At 47.0% G+C, this 18,298-nt stretch overlaps 1 protein-coding gene across 3 annotated transcripts in view; it reads left to right on the forward strand.

Moving 5' to 3' along the window:
• The window catches only part of TMEM131 (transmembrane protein 131), a 483,390-nt gene that overhangs the window by 365,436 nt on the left and 99,656 nt on the right, over positions 1 to 18,298 (forward strand). For all 3 annotated transcript variants that reach the window (XM_082245264.1, XM_082245263.1, XM_082245262.1), the window contains exon 24: positions 10,357 to 10,466. In XM_082245264.1, coding sequence (XP_082101390.1) covers positions 10,357 to 10,466 — 110 coding nt within the window. The remainder of the gene's footprint in view (positions 1 to 10,356; positions 10,467 to 18,298) is intronic.

Raw genomic sequence — 18,298 nt, forward strand, 5'->3', positions numbered from 1 at the left:
CAACTTTTTCTGGCCATCTTTCTCCCCAAAAGAGCTGTACCATCCCCATTAAGGTGCAGCCCATACTTACTAAAGAGCCGGTAGCCGACTGAGAAGTCAGCCCAGTTCTCCAGGAACCCAAACTCCTCCTTCCTACAACAGTTCCTCAGCCACTTGTTAAGTTCCCTAATCTCCTTCTGCCTCTCTGGTGTGGCTGGAGGTACCAGCAGTATTTCAGAGAAAACCACCTTGGAGGTCCTATGCCTCAATCTATTCCCTAAATCCCTGATATCGTTCTTTAGGATCCTCCACCTTCCTCTTACTGTGTCATTAGTGCCCACATGCACCATGACCGCTGGGTCGTCCCCAGCCCGCCCAATAATCTGTCTACCCGTTCCGCTGAACTCGAGCACCTGGTGAACAACATACTGTCCGGCTACCGCGATCTTTTCAACAGATTGCCCTCTCTGTCCTCTTAAAAATTGAGTCCCCCACTATCACAACCTGTCTAACCTTTCCTGAGTCTCGGCCCCCCTTCTTCCTGGAGCTGCCACTCCCCTGGCAGCTGGGGGAGGGCGCCTGCTCCAGCACTGCCACCCCTGAGCTGATATCCCCATCAACATGCAACTTGGCAAATTTGTTAGGGTGTACCAACTCGGGACTGGCCTCCCTTGCACTCTTCCCTCTACCCTTCCTAACAGTCACCCAACTGCCTACCTCTGATGCCTGCGTCTCCTCTACTCCTCCCTCCTCTATGCAGGCCCCTGCAAGCGCCTGATGGGTAATGTCCAAGCTCCTATCCAGGTTGTTGATGCTACACAGTGTTGCCACTATGTTTTCTAGATCCAGGATCTGGGCTTCCAGAGAAACAAGTCGCATACATTTTGCACAGCAGTATTCGCTCTCGATTGGTTCATCAAGGAACGCATACATGCAGCAAGAAATGCACTGAGTGGCATGCCCAATCCTGTTGGACATTATTACCCTCTACTATATGGGGATAATTAGTAACGACCTGCTATTCCTTACCGACTCTACCTCTATCTCCCCTGGTACTAACCCTAAGGTACTCACCAGTCACTAAGATACTTGCCAGTCCTCCCAGGTGCTCAGAGCGCGGTCAGCCGCAGAGCGCAGTCAGCCACAGAGCGCGGTCAGCCGCAGAGCACAGTCATTCACTACAGGATGCGATTCGGCTCTGGTTGTCCATACATCTGTCATCACTCAGGATTTGCATGCAAGTTCTGGGTCTGATGGTGTCCACCTTCGAGGCGGTTCCATTTGCGCAGTTCCACACCAGACCTCTGCAAAGAGAGATTCTGACCAAATGGAACAAGGATCCGCTGTCATTGGACAATCTGATCCTGTTAAGTCGGGATTCAAGGGAGTCTCTTCTATGGTGGCTCTGCTCCCTGGCCCTGCGTCTGTGAAAAACCTTTCCTCCCCTGTCCGGATGCCAGTCTGTCCGGATGGGGAGGTGTCTTGGGAGTGTGTTCGGCCCAAGGTGTCTGGACTCGGGAGGAGTCCAGGCTGCCGATCAACATCCTGGAAATTCGGGCGATCAGACTTTCTCAATGGATGGATCGTCTGCAGAGACGCCCTGTGCAAATACAATCGAACAATGCTATGACTGTGGCATATGTCAATCATCAAAGGGGCACAGAGTGCCCTGACGGCCCGGGAAGTGGCTGGTATCTTGAGGTGGACAGAACTATATGTTCTGGCCCTCTCTGCTGTTCCAGGGGTAGAGAATTGACAAGCTGACTATCTCAGTCGACAGACGATGGATCCGGGAGAATGGTTTCTTCACCCGGAGGTAATTCATCAACTGTGTCTTCGGTGGGGGAACCCCGATGTGGACCTGCTGGCCTCCCATCTCAACAGAAAGGTGCAGGGGTTCGTGTCAAGGTCTTGGGATCCTCTGGCCGACGCTGCAGATGCCCTGGTAGCCTCATTGGGTTAGTATCTTCTGATTTACGGCCTTCCTCCAATACAACTTCTGACGAGACTGCTATGCAGAATCGAGGTAGAAGAGATTTCAGTCATTCTGTTGGCACCCGACTGGCCTCGCCGATCCTGGTATGCAGGCCTGGTAAGGCTGGTAGCAGACATCCCTTGGAAACTTCCTTTCAGGGACCAATCTTCCATCCTGCTTTACGGTCGCGGGCTTTAACGGCCTGGCTATTAAAAGCCAGGTGCTGAAGGACAGAGGGCTGTCAGTGTCGGTGGTTCCTACATTGTTAAAAGCTAGATAATCCACTTCCAGGAAGGTTTATCATAGAGTTTGGAAGGCGTACATTACTTGGTATGAGTCTCGTGGGGGTTTCTTCCCGCTCCTTTTTGGTGTCTCGTCTCTTGGAGTTTCTACAATTAGGTGTAGACCAACATTTGGCTCTGGGCCCCATCAAGGGCCAGATCTCCGCCTTGGCTATATTTTTCTAAAGGCAGTTGGCGGCAAAGTCCTTGGTTCACATTTTTGTGCTGGGAGTTCGCCATCTGGCTCCTCCGGTGCTCTCCTCTGGTGCCTTCATAGGATCTCAATTTGGTACGGTCGGTGCTTCAAAAGCCTCCCTTTAAAAATATTCGAGAACTTCCTCTGCTCACTCTGTCGCAGAAGGTGGCTTTCTTAGCTATTCCGCACGTCGGGTGTCGGAGTTGGCTGCGTTGTCCTGTTGGACGCCTTACCTGGTGATTCATTAGGACAAAGTGGTGTTGCGACCCTGTAAGGCTTTCCTTCCTAAGATTGTCTCGGGGTTTCATTTGAATGAGGATATTGTGTTACCGTCCCTATGTCCTAAGCCAAAACATCCTAAGGAAATTGCCTTACATTCCTTGGATGTGGTAAAGGGTTATTCGGATGTACCTGGCGATGACTGAACCGATTTGAAAATCAGATTTTGTTCTTACGGATGGCCCTCGTAAGAGACAGGCCGCGCCTGCTGCATCCATTTCCAAGTGGCTCAGGCAGACGGTGGTGTAGGCCTATTCTATTAAAGGTCAGGTTCCTCCTTTTCCTGTTAAAGCACATTCTACAAGGGCGCTTAGTGCCTCCTGGGTCTTCTGTCATCAGGCGTCAGTGGTTCAGGTGTGCAAGGTTGCTACGTGGTCGTTTGTACATGCATTCACAAAGTTTTATAAGGTGGATGTACTTGCATCTTCGGATGTAGCATTTGGCCCAAAGTTTTGCAGGCTGCGGTTGCAGAGGCTTCCGCTTCTTGAGGGTGTAATTTTTTTCCTGGTGGTGAGCTCCTGTTTTTACCTGGTTGGCTATGTTTAGCCTTGTTGGGAATTCTGCTTATTGCTATATTTTGCTTTGGGACATCCCAATGGTCTGAAGACATAGAGCTGTGTCCATCAGTGAACGAAAGAACTGGATTTTTGTCTTACCGTAAAATCCTTTTCTCTGAGGTTCACTGACGGACAAAGCACCCGCCCCTCTGTTGGGTTGTGTTATATGTTCTTCTGACACTGCTTGTTACAATCTGGAGTCCTGTAGCAGTAAGTGATGGTATACCCTCTTGGACTGCCCCAGAGGCGTACCCAAAAAGGTTTCCGCCTAGTCCTACTCCTGAAGAGAGAGCAGCATAAAGCTTAATGGTCCGAAGACATGGAGCTGTGTCCATCAGTGAACCTCAGAGAAAAGGATTTTATGGTAAGACAAAAATCCAGTGTGTGTGTTTTTTTTTTTTTTTTGTTGCATATATATATATATATGTGTGTAAAAGAAAAAGTGCGCTGATCAGTGATATGCTGCTTCCAGATAAAAGTAATGATATATGTGTGATAAGGTGGTGCGCTATATCTGAATGAACTGTGCAATAAATTGCAAGCAATGAAAATTTGCAACTTCAGAATCAAGCAAAGAATATTGGTGCAAAGTGTGTTTACAATTATATAAAAATTATATAAAATTATTTATATATGGAAAGGAAAAAGTCCCAAGACACCAACGTGTCAATAATGAAACAATCTTCAGTAGTGTGATAGGTGACAGATGGTGTTCAAAACAACTAGTGACTTGAATTCCCTCCACCTGTTGGAATTCCTCCTTACCGGACGGAATAAAGTAAGTGCTCTCCTTAACGAAATTAAACAATCCCAGTGCTCTAAATCAAATATGGTGCTCCCCACCGTGCGTTCAAAGTGGCCCGCTGGGCTTCTTACCAGATGGATATAGATAACATGCGTTGTTATACTCCTCTCAGACGAGTATGTCTCTGTATCCAGTTGGTATTGACAGCCTCTGATGGATATGGATACCAAATACTGCTACGCTGCTCTCAGGCGAATGAGACCTTGTATTCAGATGGCACTGACAGCCGCTTGTTCAAAGTGTTTGGAAAGATCGTTGCGTTCCAGCATAACTTTGTATTGAATCATTGTCAATGGCAATGCTTTTAACTATGCAGGATGGATGAGCTTCATCAAACAGGTCAGTTACACTTCCAGGTAAGTCAGACTGGAACAACACTGATGGCTCATTGGGTTCATTAACACTCTGCACAGGAATCACGCTGGCTCCCGCATCACATCAGTGCGAACCAAGCCTTGGGGCTCATTCACACCATTATTTATTGCAGAACTCTGGGGAAAAGCTGCAATACCCTCCACTTCACAAACATGCAGGGACTTGTACCGGAGTGTTAATGAACCCAATAAGCCATCAGTGTTGTTCCAGTCTGACTTACCTGGAAGTGTAACTGACCTGTTTGATGAAGCTCATCCATCCTGCATAGTTAAAAGCATTGCCATTGACAATGATTCAATACAAAGTTATGCTGGAACGCAACGATCTTTCCAAACGCTTTGAACAAGCGGCTGTCAGTGCCATCTGAATACAAGGTCTCATTCGCCTGAGAGCAGCGTAGCAGTATTTGGTATCCATATCCATCAGAGGCTGTCAATACCAACTGGATACAGAGACATACTCGTCTGAGAGGAGTATAACAACGCATGTTATCTATATCCATCTGGTAAGAAGCCCAGCGGGCCACTTTGAACGCACGGTGGGGAGCACCATATTTGATTTAGAGCACTGGGATTGTTTAATTTCTTTAAGGAGAGGACTTACGGTACTTTATTCCGTTCGGTAAGGAGGAATTCCAACAGGTGGAGGGAATTCAAGTCACTAGTTGTTTTGAACACCATCTGTCACCTATCACACTACTGAAGATTGTTTCATTATTGACACGTTGGTGTCTTGGGACTTTTTCCTTTCCATATATAATTTTTTTATATATTTATATAATTTTATATAATTTTTATATAATTGTAAACACACTTTGCACCAATATTCTTTGCTTGATTCTGAAGTTGCAAATTTTCATTGCTTGCAATTTATTGCACAGTTCATTCAGATATAGCGCACCACCTTATCACATATATATATATATATATATATATATATATATATATATATATATATATATATATATATATATATATATAATACTTGTTTCTCTTTCGTTCATTGATGCTGTAGGTCTTCAGTTTTTTTCTGCCTAGTTAGGAGTAAGGACCTAGTTCCTTGCTGGGATCTCTGGTCCTTGCATTTTTTCATTTTTAAACGGATTTTTTTATTCTTTTTATTATTTTCTGTTCCTGTGAGAGTTACAATCAACTGCTAGACTGGGTGACAGACAGGATATCCTAGATCCTTACGGTCTTCACAATCTGGCCTGCGAGCGCGACCCCACCTTAGCTCCGCGCTATATTGGCCGCGACATAGCCCCACTGGACGGATATTGTGGTACTGGGGTACTTGGATGATCTCCTTCTGCAAGCAGGGTCTGTGAATGCCTTAACAGACAGTCTGGACATTTCGGTGCAAACTCTGCAAGAGTTTGGATGGAAACTGAATTTCCAAAAATCTGTTCTTGTCCCGTCCACCAAGCTGGACTATCTGGGCCTGACCCAGGACACGGCTTCAGTTGCAGGATGCGATGCGGCCCCTGTTGTCCAGTCGGCGGTCATCTCTCAGGACTTGTATGCAAATTCTGGGCTTGATGGTCTCCACCTTTGAGGCTGTTCCGTTTGCTCAGTTCCATACCAGATCTCTACAAAAGGAGATTCTTGCCAAATAGAACAAGAACCTATCAGTCTCTAGACAATCTGATCCTGTTGAGCCGGGGTAGGAGGGGATCCCTGATCTGGTGGTTCCCCTCTTTGGCATTTCGACAGGGAAACCCCTTTCTACCCCTGTCACCACAGATGCGAGCCTATCTGGGTGGAGATGTGTCTTGGGCATGGATTGTGCTCAGGGGGTTTTGACTCTGAAGGAGTCTAGCCTACCGATCAATATCCTAGAAATTCGGGCGATCAGGCTTTGCCTGACCCAATGAACGGATCATCTGCAGGGGCGCCTGTTAAGTATTCTATTGGAAAATGTCGTGGCATATGTCAATCATCAAGTGGGCACCAAAAGTGCTCTAGCAGCCCGGGAAGTAGCCGGCATTCTAATATGGGCAGAACACTTTGTTCCAGCCATCTCTGCTGTTCATATTCCAGGGGTGGAAAATTGGCAGGCGGACTAACTCAGTTGGCAGACGTTAGATCTGGGAGAATGGTCTCTCCACCCGGAGGTGTTTTATCAACTGTGTCTATGGTGAGGGACTCCCGATGTGGACCTGTTGGCCTCTCATCTCAAGAGGAAGGTGCAGGGGTTCGTAGCAAGTTCTTGGGATCCTCTGGCCGACACCCCTTGGGGCTAGTATAGTCTGATATATACGCATTTCCTCCGATAACTTTTCTGCCCAGACTCCTGCGAAGAATCGAGGCAGAAGGGATTCCCATCATGCAGGACTTGGTACGCAGACCTGGTACGGCTGGTCGCCGATGTTCCTTTGAAACTTCCTCCCAGGGAAGATCTTTTAGCTCAAGGGCCGATTTTCTATCCTGCTTTACAGTCGCTGGCTTTAGCGGCTTCACTATTGAAAGCCAGGTGCTGAAGGATACAGGGGTGTCTGCATCTGTGATTCCTATGCTGTTAAAAGCGAGAAAATTTACTTCCAGGAAGATTTATCATAGAGTCTGGAAGGCATAAAATACATAAACGTGATGCGCTAGAAGTGCACTCAATAATACTGTAGTGATGATATAAATAAAAAGTCCATATAAATAGTCCACTGTGATCGTGTTCAACTTCAACAGATGGTGCATAAGTGATCAAATCAACAATTCCAATCTTGTGGGAAACATACACCCATAGTGAAATCCCTCCACCAGACAGATTGGCCTCTCACCTCAGTAGGGACCCAAACGGGCCAGCATACGCCTATATGAGGGTATAAGACTCCTAGGGTTGACTCTCCAGCTGCTCACCTCCGGAGGTCCCGGGACATGTAGTAAAATAATAATAAAGGCAGATCTAATGCTCTCAGTATATACACTGTGGTAGGCTTTATTAAGAAAAATTAGGCAACTCACATGTTCATGGCACTCAGCCGTGCCTGCTAGTAAAGCGAAAGCGTTAACCACTGGGAGAGAGAATCTGCGTCGGCCACGCAAGCTCCGCCCACCCTATACGCGTTACGTCAGAGCGTAGGGCTCCGTTGACTTCCTCGGTAGGGGTCAACGGAGCCCTACGCTCTGACGTAACGCGTATAGGGTGGGCGGAGCTTGCGTGGCCGACGCAGATTCTCTCTCCCAGTGGTTAACGCTTTCGCTTTACTAGCAGGCACGGCTGAGTGCCATGAACATGTGAGTTGCCTAATTTTTCTTAATAAAGCCTACCACAGTGTATATACTGAGAGCATTAGATCTGCCTTTATTATTATTTTACTACATGTCCCGGGACCTCCGGAGGTGAGCAGCTGGAGAGTCAACCCTAGGAGTCTTATACCCTCATATAGGCGTATGCTGGCCCGTTTGGGTCCCTACTGAGGTGAGAGGCCAATCTGTCTGGTGGAGGGATTTCACTATGGGTGTATGTTTCCCACAAGATTGGAATTGTTGATTTGATCACTTATGCACCATCTGTTGAAGTTGAACACGATCACAGTGGACTATTTATATGGACTTTTTATTTATATCATCACTACAGTATTATTGAGTGCACTTCTAGCGCATCACGTTTATGTATTTTATGATTTATTGTGAGGAGTGAACACGATTGGTGTATGCTGCTGGATTTATTTATGCACAATTTATGATTTTGCTTGCGTGTACTTTACGTTTTTTAGCACATATTTCATGCACAGTGATTTATTTGTGTTTTAGTGTTTGTACCGCACAGATTTGGATTTGCGCTGATAGTTTTTTTGTTTTTAGTCTGGAAGGCATACATTGCGTGGTGTTCTCCCCATTCCTTTTCGGTGTCTCGTGTCTTTGGAGTTTCTCCAAAGAGGTGTAGATCAGCTTTTGGCCTTGGGTACCATCAAAGGCTAGATTTTGGCCCTGGCGATTGTCTTTTAGCGCCCGTTAGCCATGAATGCCTTAGTTCACACCTTTGTTCAGGGGGTCTGCCACCTGGCTCCCCTGGGGAGGTCTCCGTTACCTCGATGGGACCTCAATTTGGTGCTGTCGGTTCTTCAGAAGCCACCTTTTGAAAATATTCAGGAGCTTCCTCTGCTTACTTTGTCGCAGAAGGTAGCCTTCTTGGTGGCTATTACTTCTGCATGCAGGTTGTTGGAGTTGGCTGCGTTATCTTGTCGTTCACCCTATCTGGTGGTTCACAGAGACAAAGTGGTGCTTCGTCCCTGCCAGTCGTTCCTTCCTAAAGTTGTCTCTGGTTTCCATTTAAATGAAGACTTTGTGTTGCCTTCCTTGTTTCCTAAGCCTAAGCATCCTAAAGAGATTGCCTTACATTCTTTGGATGTGGTTCGGACAATCAGGGTGTACCTGGCAGGGACTGAGTCATTTCGAAAATCAGATTCTTTATTTGTCCCTACGAGTGGACCCCGTAAGTGGTTGGCTTTGTCTGCTGCGACAGATGGTGGTGCAGGCCTATTCCATTAAGGGTCAGGATCCTCCTTTCCTTGTTAGGGCGCATTCTTCGAGGGCCCTTAGTGCCTCTTGGGCCTTCCGTCATCAGGCGTCAGTAGTGAAGGTTTGCAAGGCAGCCACCTGGTCGTACTTGCACACTTTCACAAAATTTTATAAGGTGGATGTGTTGGCATCTTCAGATCCTTCTTTTGGCTGCAAGGTTTTGCAGGCTGCTGTTGGAGAGGATTAGTCCTCTTTGAGGGTATTTTTTTTTTGTTTGTCAGGGGAGCTCCAGTTGTTCCTGGTTGAGCCTTTTGGGAAGTGTATTTCTTGCTTTGTTCTTCCCACCCCTCATGTTGACACTACTTTAGGACGTCCCAAGGGTCAAGAAGATCTGGAGCTGTCTGTCAATGAACAAAAGAGAAAACTGGATTTTTGTCTTACCGCAAAATCCTTTTCTCTGTTGTTCATTCACAGACACAGCACCCGCCCCTCTATTGAGTTGAGTTTTATGTTCTTCTGATACTGATTGTTACAAAACTGAAGACTTATAGCAGGAAGTGGGAGTTTACCCCCAGGAACTGCCCTATAGGCATAGTCAAACTTTTTTCCTCCTAATGTCCTACTACTGTAAGGGGCAGCATAAACCCAAGGGTCAAGAAGATCTGGAGCTGTGTCCGTCAATGAACATCAGAGAAAAGGATTTTACAGTAAGACAAAAATCCAGTTTTTTTATGTTGCATCTCAATGCTGCTGATTTCCTGCAGCCACTGTTTGCGTGTATGTCTTCTAGTGATGGATCTGTGGCATTTTTCAGGGTGGGTTTCCTGGTATTGACAGTAGTGGACCATGTCTGCGTAATTTGTGTTGAAATGGCCACTTGTAGTCTCCATTGGGAGCCTGTGTGACCAAATATAATGCAGTTAGACGCTTGTATTAGATTTTAGAGCTACAGTGTACATCTACTTTTTAAAGTGCATCTGTGCCCAGACACGGAAGAATTTACATATTCCGAATAAGAGGAAAAAACACTTTAGAACAAACTATACCTCTCATTGCAGCTGCTTGGACTGTGAAGGTAGTTCATCATCAAAAATCTGAGATTTTCTCTGAAGTCAGTTTTTAACAGCTTGAAAATAATAATAGGAATAGAGGTAATAGGTTTTAGTGCTTGTAAAGTGAACTTGGAGGATGCATTTCTCCACAAAGCCTTATAGCTACACAAGCAAATTGGTGTTTCTTTTAAAGTGCATGTACTACTTATTTAAAATTTGTAAATACCTTAGTGTGCATAGCCTAGGCACAGGTTCACTTTAAAAGGAAAGAGATGAATTATCCAGCCCCTGTTATATTTAGGTTGACACGTTTGCACATAATTATAAAGAATTGTTTATACTACACAGTCAGTGCAGTAATTGTCTGGTCTGTTAACCAATGAATATGGTTTTGCAACAGGAAGAAGAATTTGCATTAGAAAACCCTGCAGATGTCCCTGTGTATCTCCAAATTCTTCCTCTGGCTTTCTATTCCAACAGTTCTTTGGTACTAGACAGATTGATAGAAAGGTAAGTTTGTACATGTAGCCTTCCCTTATTTTTGGATGGACTGACTCGCAAGGCTTTCCTTTTTTCCCCCAAATCATCTGCATGATTCAGTTTTTGACTGAACAAAAATGTCACCTCAATTTTTATACTATGTAAAAAGGTGCGTATAGGAGCCACAGCCCGCATAAGCACTAGCAGCGCTAGAAAACAACCTCTGACCAGGTTGAGGGTAAATAGCAAAATGATAATGAAAAAAATAAAAATAAAGCCAGAGTTCATAGGTCCATGGTGTTCACAGGGTAAAGTTATACGAGAGATAGGGTGCATAGGAAACTTGTTACATAGTGTTGAACAAGACTTCTTTGCTGGTCACTCTGCGACTACCGTATCCTTCACCTCACCACTGTGCTCCCCCCCTTGAGAGTGAACACGTACCCTTAACGCTAGGGTCTAGCGCTTTGTTCCACAAATGATCCTCCACTCCCAGATGGCGATCCCCTCAGGACTCCACTCCAACCAGTAGAGATATGAACAGCACCTCCTCCTCTCCTCTCACATAAAGGGGGACAAATAGGGACCCATAGTGTAATATGTACAAACAAGGCTTTATTAAAAAGTTAAAATCGCACTCACATGAAATCGGATGTAGTTAAGCGAAACAAATATCCAAGGCACAAAACCCGGTCCTCCCACTGCAAACGATGTCCCCACTGAGCCACACGGTACGGGTGATCCAGCCACCTGATCGCGATGTTGCCCGGACTCAATGGGCGTTATGATTGGGGATCCTCTGGGATGTCCTTAGTGTACAACTGAATGGCCGCGTGCTCACGTCCTGACGCGTTTCGTCAGCATTGGACTTCTACTGAGGGCGTGAGCACGCAGCCTCATCTCATATTTATACCCTTTTGGGGAGGGGTGTGTATGCTAGATTCTGGGCGGAGATCTCCCCCACGTGGGCGGCCGGAAACTAATCCGCCGCCACTACGTGTACCGCTCACGTTAGCGGCCGGAAGCTACCCTGCCGCTGGTCTCCAAGTCCGCTCATCCGGACATTGGAGACACCAGAAGTGACGCTACAAAACCCGCCCCTCCCTGCGTCTACCAATCCGGACGTCAGGGAAAGCGGAAATGACATCGCGCCTCTCGGCAAGCCCTCAAGGTGAGAGACCGGAAGTGGAGCTCACAGCCTCCCTGCTGCCGAGACCGGAAACCGGAAGTGGAGCTCACGGCCACCACATCCGGCCCTGCACACCCACAAGAACACAGAACGATTATCCAATTGAATTGGACTACATTATGGTCCCACCTCCGCCGCAACCTAATCCCTCAATAAGGATGGATACATAACCTTACCTGCGGACAGTGGGGACATCGCCTGTGTACAATTAACTCATTCAATCCCCAACATTTTATATAATTAGCATATGCTCAAATTACATACATCTGTTATTCCGTAACAGAAACCAGTATAAAACACAGAGGATGTAAGTATATTAAACACATGCTTATGTTACACATATCAGATATCCCATATCAAATATAAGAACATAAAAAAGAACAAAAGGGGTACATTCACTATTTCTACCAAAAGCCTGATAATGCCTATCAGACTTTACCACATGGGTATTGTATATATCTCTATATAGGAATAGTGTATATATGGAACAAGTCCTAAATTATCTCAATGGTTCCTATGAGATAATCACTACATGGGACGATATTAGATACTGCACCCCATATACTGGGGATATCGCCACCACTAATACACTAAATTGGTGCTCCCCTGGGGAGCATCAATCTAAACGCATGTGCTAATATCCAAGACAGGGCCAAAGCTACGAACTAAAATGATTGTATGATTAGACCCAATAGGGCCTGCTGTCACCCGTCATTCTCAATATACCGGACTCCACAGCAAGGTGGAGCACTATACATCAAGAAAATATTACGGCCATCCTCGTGGCCGAACTACCAAAAAAATATATATTAATAACTGGATAAAATAGATAGATAACCACATAGAGCCACTAAACAAGGCATATATCCTCCAATTGAGTTAAAGGAGCTCAAATGGGACCTACCCACAGGGTGCCCATGAGCTATAGGACATACAGTACTGGTAGATCAGAAGAAAAAATTGAATTGAATAGAATGGTAGGGGGGGAAGTTAGGTAGTTTAATAGAAACCTTAAAAACATATATTACTAGCTGTAGGGAAAAGGTTCCAATTGCATAAGGTCTAGTATTGATACCTCTGGGCTAGTAGTCGCTAATGAAACAATTTATATCCAGCTCCATGTTCATGCCATTAGGGGCTAATGCGTTAGTTTGGTAGATCCAGAAAGTTTCTCTTTTGGAGAATTTTTATACTGTTGTAAATAGGCCCTATGAACTAAATATAGCTTTATGTGATAGGCTCCATGAAGCACATTGAACCTTTACAGGCCTTTACACGTTTTATTTTATTTTATTTTTCTCTGTCGCTCATTGACAGACGTAGTCTTCTTGATTTACAAGAACTGGGTTATGTTGTCTCCGCAGGAGTAGGACTAGGCAGAAAAGAAAAAACGTTCTGGCTCCACTCTAGGGGCAGTCCCAGAGGGTATATCCTCCCTCTCTCTGCTACAAGGCATCAGTTTTTTTCTGTCTAGTCAGGAGTAAGGACCTAAGTTCCTTGCTGGGATCTCTGGTCCTGGCAAGATTTTTTTTTTTTTTTTAGAAAAAATATTTTTTAGGTAGTTTTTCTCCAGTGTTTTTTCCTGTGAGATCTTCAAGCAAATACGCCGGACTGGGCGACACTAGTGGTCACCCCAGCCGGCCTACGAGCGCGCGCAGACCATTGCATTGCGCTTGGTCGGCCGCGACACATTCAAGTAAGTATGCGGGGCCGGGCGACGGGCTGGATGTTGAGATCCAGTGGTCACCCCGGTTTCTGCCTACGAGCGCGTGCAGACCAGAGCTCCGCGCTGGGTCGGCCGCGACGGAGTCCCATTGGAGGGACTGACCTTGCGAGATAAAAGTCTCGCTTGGACGCCAGGAACCAGAGAGTCGAGGCGTCCGGAGTGGTCCACAACCCCCCACCCCGGTGGAGAGGGTATTGTGAGGAGAGGGTGCCTGTCGGTTCGGTATGGTGAGTAAACGTTCCCTTTTTTCCTCGTTATGAGGCAGTATGAATTATGGGCCCCTCCATACATGGTCAGTATCTGTCTGACACTAAAAGTCCCCCTTGTAAATACAGCATGTGTTTGGTGGGAAGTGGACTTGGTTTGAGAGCTAACACTCTACCCAGCAGACTGTAGTATTACAGCAGACATAGGAGGTATAATCCTACCTTAATTGTAGTGTACCTCCTGCAGATCGATAAACCGCCATTTAGCAGAGATGCAGGTGGATGTGCTGGGAAAAACGATTTCGGCAGTCCGCCGCCATTTTGCCGTAGATCGGGTGCATGAATGTCCTCAGGTCACGCCGGCCGCCATGTTTTTGGAGTCTATTGTCTCCCGTATGGGGGCGGCCATGTTTGATGAGCCCAGCTACCTCGTGAAGAGCTGGGAACCCAGGAAGGCGTACACAGGGGGCGGAGCCACGTCCTTCTACCCGGGAAAACTAACACAGCTCTTTCCAGTCTGTAAAAGACAGACGCTGACTGCAGTTGGTTGGAAACTTCTCTGCATCGGGTGGTGAGCCTTGAGGGTCCCTCTCTCTCTCTGTGGGGATCGAGAAGCAGGTACTCTGAGGGGCGCTATTGCGCTAGGGGGATACACATAAAAAAAAAAAAAAAAAAAAGAGGTATTTTTTATTTAAAAAAAAAAAAAAAAGTTTTTGTTTTTTCTGGCAGAGGTGTCCTGAATTAACATGGACCCTGCCACTCATGTATCTCCACCGGATCCCCTCGAGGTGTCTGCAGGATCCTCCAGCACCCCACTGATGGTTGAATCATTGTCAGCTATTATGGAAACTTTTGTGTCCCGGGTGGAAGTGGCTTGTCAGGGACAGGGCGCAAGAAAGCGACCCCCGCCTAACCCCTTATTATCTGAAACTTCGGATTCAGAATCTGAGCCTATTTCTGCAGTTGCAGGTACTTCATCTGGGATTGGTGTCTCGGGTGCTGTCTCTTCAGACAGTGAGGAGGATGTTTCGGCATCAGCCATAGCCCGAGAGGAAGCGTTGGTAAACGCACTCATTGTATCTGTTCAAGAAACCTTAAGATTACAGGGTATTCCGTCGGAAATAGCTGAAACTGAAATCCCCTTTGGGACTAAAAAACGCATCAAAGTAGCGATTTAGTTGGCCAAATGTTTTGGCAATCCAATCAAAGAAGAATGGAGTCTGCCAAAACGCACTTCTGCTATTTCTAAACGCATTAACAGGCGTTATCCGTTTGAGGAAACCCTCATTAAGAAATGGACAGAACCACCTGTGGTGGATTCACCAATTGCTAGATTGAATAAAGCCACGGTTATTCCTTTAGAAGACGCTCCGTCTTTTAAAGATCCAGTGGATCGCAAGATAGAAGCTATGTCTCGCACCATGTTTTCCTTGATTGGATCAGCTTTCAGACCAATAATTGCTATTGGACTGGTTTCGCAGACTGTAACTGAATGGACCAAGTGGTTACGCCGGGACTTAGAAGAGGTCCCTCAGGCGGTATCAGATTTGTTGGAACAAATGATACAGGGGTTACAGTTTGTGTGTGATGCGGCGTTAGACGCCACTCCATTATTGGCGCGAGCATCAGTTTCAGCAGTGGTTCTCAGGCGTACACTGTGGCTAAAAGGTTGGTTAGCCGACCAAGGTTCCAAAAAAGCATTGGCTAATATCCCCTTTTTAGGAGAGCGTCTATTTGGAGCCAACTTAGATGAGATCATTAAGGATCTCACGGGAGGAAAGAGCACCTTTTTACCGCAAAATGTTAAAGGTAAAGGACCTCGTCAAAGACGAGGGCCTTCTTTCTCTGCTCACAAAAAGTTTTTTCGTCCCGCGGGTGAAAAAATTAAGTCCTCCAAAGCTCCTTCAGGAGGCTTCAGGGGATGTTGGTCGGGCAAGCAAAAGCCCGCCCCCTCCAGACCTGAAGATAAATCGTCCAAAGCCTGAAGGTGCACCCCCACCCATAACTGGGGTGGGGGGACGTCTTCGCCGGTTCCCGGATCCATGGCTTTCCAGAATCCCGGACAAGTGGGTTTGCGAAGTCATAAGGTCAGGGTACAAGATCGAGTTTCGATCTCTCCCACCGGCGCGATTCTTCCCTTCCAATATCCGACTATCCCCGGATCGTCTAGAAGATCTGCGGAGAGCAGTCACGGATTTACTACAACAAGGAGTGGTAGTCCACGTTCCTTGGACAGAACGTTTTCAGGGGTTTTATTCAAACCTATTTACAATACCCAGGAAAGAGGGCAAAGTGCGTCCAATTCTGGACTTAAGGGCACTCAATTCCTTTCTCAACATAAGAAAATTCAAGATGGAATCCATTCGCACAGTAGCAGCCTTCCTGCATCCAGGGGATGTCCTAGCGTCCATAGACATCAAGGACGCCTATCTTCACATTCCCATTTTCGCAGGACATCAGCGGTTTCTACGCTTTTCCGTAGAAGAGAACCCCTATCAGTTTGTGGCGTTACCTTTCGGTCTCGCCACGGCTCCTCGGGTCTTCACGAAGGTGTTGGCCCCAATGTTGGCACTACTGCGCCAAAGAGGCATATCGATTCTAGGTTACCTAGACGATCTCCTGCTTCATGCAGAGTCTCCTCAGACCCTGCTACAAAACATAGAAATTACTATAATTTCTTTACAGGAATTCGGGTGGCTGGTGAACCAGCAAAAGTCATTTCTGGTTCCCACCCAGAGGCTCGAATATCTGGGTCTAATTCTAGACACAGTCAGGACAAGAGTTTTCCTTCCGGTAGGGAAACTCCGGAAGATTCAATCAGCAGTCCAGTTGTTACTATCCAACAGCTGGTCTTCTCTTCGAACTTGCATGAGGGTTCTGGGGTTGATGGTGGCTTCCTTCGAAGCAGTCCCATTTGCCCAGTCCCATACCCGAATTCTTCAGCAAGAGATTCTTCTCAGATGGAATCGGAATCCGGAATCCCTGGACAATCGGATCCGATTGAGCAAACAGACCAGAGAGTCTCTGGTCTGGTGGCTTCGGTCTCCGATGCTCAGCCAGGGAAAGTCATTTCTGCCAATATATTGGATGACAGTGACCACGGATGCCAGTCTATCCGGATGGGGAGGAATTCTCGGTCAGTTATCTGTCCAGGGACTTTGGTCCCTGGAAGAATCCAGGTTGCCGATAAATGTATTGGAACTGAGAGCGATCAGACTTTGTCTGATTCACTGGACCGAGCAGCTCCAGGGCAGCTCGGTTCGGATCCAGTCGGACAACGCCACGGCAGTGGCTTATGTCAATCACCAGGGGGGCACCAAGAGTGTCCGCGCGGCCAAGGAAGTGGCTTGCATTCTTCGCTGGGCGGAACGATTTGTTCCAGCGATCTCTGCGGTGTTCATTCCGGGGGTGGAAAATTGGCAGGCAGATTATCTCAGCCGTCAGACTCTGGATCAGGGGGAATGGTCCCTCCATCCAGAAGTTTTCCACCAGTTGTGCCTACGTTGGGGCACCCCGGATGTGGATCTGTTGGCATCACGATTCAACAGGAAAGTACAGAGATTCGTGGCTCGCTCCCGTGATCCTCTAGCAGAGACCGCAGACGCACTGATCGCCCCGTGGGGGCAATACCAGCTAATGTATGCCTTCCCTCCTCTCGGGTTACTGCCAAGACTTCTTCGCAGGATAGAGGAGGAAGGAATTCCAGTAATCCTGGTAGCTCCGGACTGGCCTCGCCGAGCTTGGTACGCCGACTTGGTCAGACTGGTGGCGGACGTCCCGTGGAGACTTCCTCTCAGGGAGGACCTACTGTCTCAGGGACCGATCTTCCATCCTGCTTTACGATCGCTGGCTTTAACGGCCTGGCTATTGAGACCCAGGTGCTGAAGGACAAGGGATTGTCAGCTTCAGTTATTCCTACTCTAGTTAAAGCAAGGAAAGCGACTTCCAGGAAGATTTATCATCGCACATGGAAGTCCTACATTGCATGGTGTGAACCTCTGGGGTTCCGTCCACGGTCTTATTCGGTTAGTCGAATATTAGCTTTTCTGCAACAAGGGGTTGAGCAGAAACTGGCCTTGAGTACTATCAAGGGTCAGGTCTCAGCATTAGCTATCTTCTTTCAGAAGCCTTTGGCTACTCATTCCTTGGTGCGGAATTTCATCCAGGGGGTGCGACATCTGGCTCCGCCAGTGCGCGCGCCGTTACCACCCTGGGATCTTAATTTAGTATTGTCGGTTCTTCAGAAACCTCCCTTTGAAGATATTAGGGAGATTCCTCTACCTACGTTGTCCCAGAAGGTGGCCTTCTTGGTGGCTATTACTTCTGCACGCAGGGTGTCAGAACTGGCCGCTTTATCTTGTAGTTCCCCATATCTGGTGGTTCATAGAGATAAGGTGGTTCTTCGTCCGAACCCATCCTTCCTACCAAAAGTGGTTTCAGAATTTCATCTGAATGAAGAAATTGTATTACCTTCCCTGTGTCCTAAGCCCAGTCATCCTCGGGAGTTTGCTTTACACTCCTTGGATCTGGTCCGGGCGATCAGGGTATACTTGAAAACGACAGACTCGTTTCGCAAGACGGATTCACTTTTTGTGATCCCGGATGGACCCAAAAAGGGGTTGCCTGCATCTGCCGCGACTATTTCCAAATGGATCAGACAGACGGTGGTACAGGCTTATTCTATTAAGGGTCGGGAGCCCCCGTTCCCTGTTAAGGCGCACTCCACTCGGGCACTTAGTGC

Source organism: Pelophylax lessonae (assembly GCF_965119305.1).
Source record: "Pelophylax lessonae genome assembly, chromosome: 2".
In the NCBI taxonomy this organism is placed as follows: Eukaryota; Metazoa; Chordata; class Amphibia; order Anura; family Ranidae; genus Pelophylax; species Pelophylax lessonae.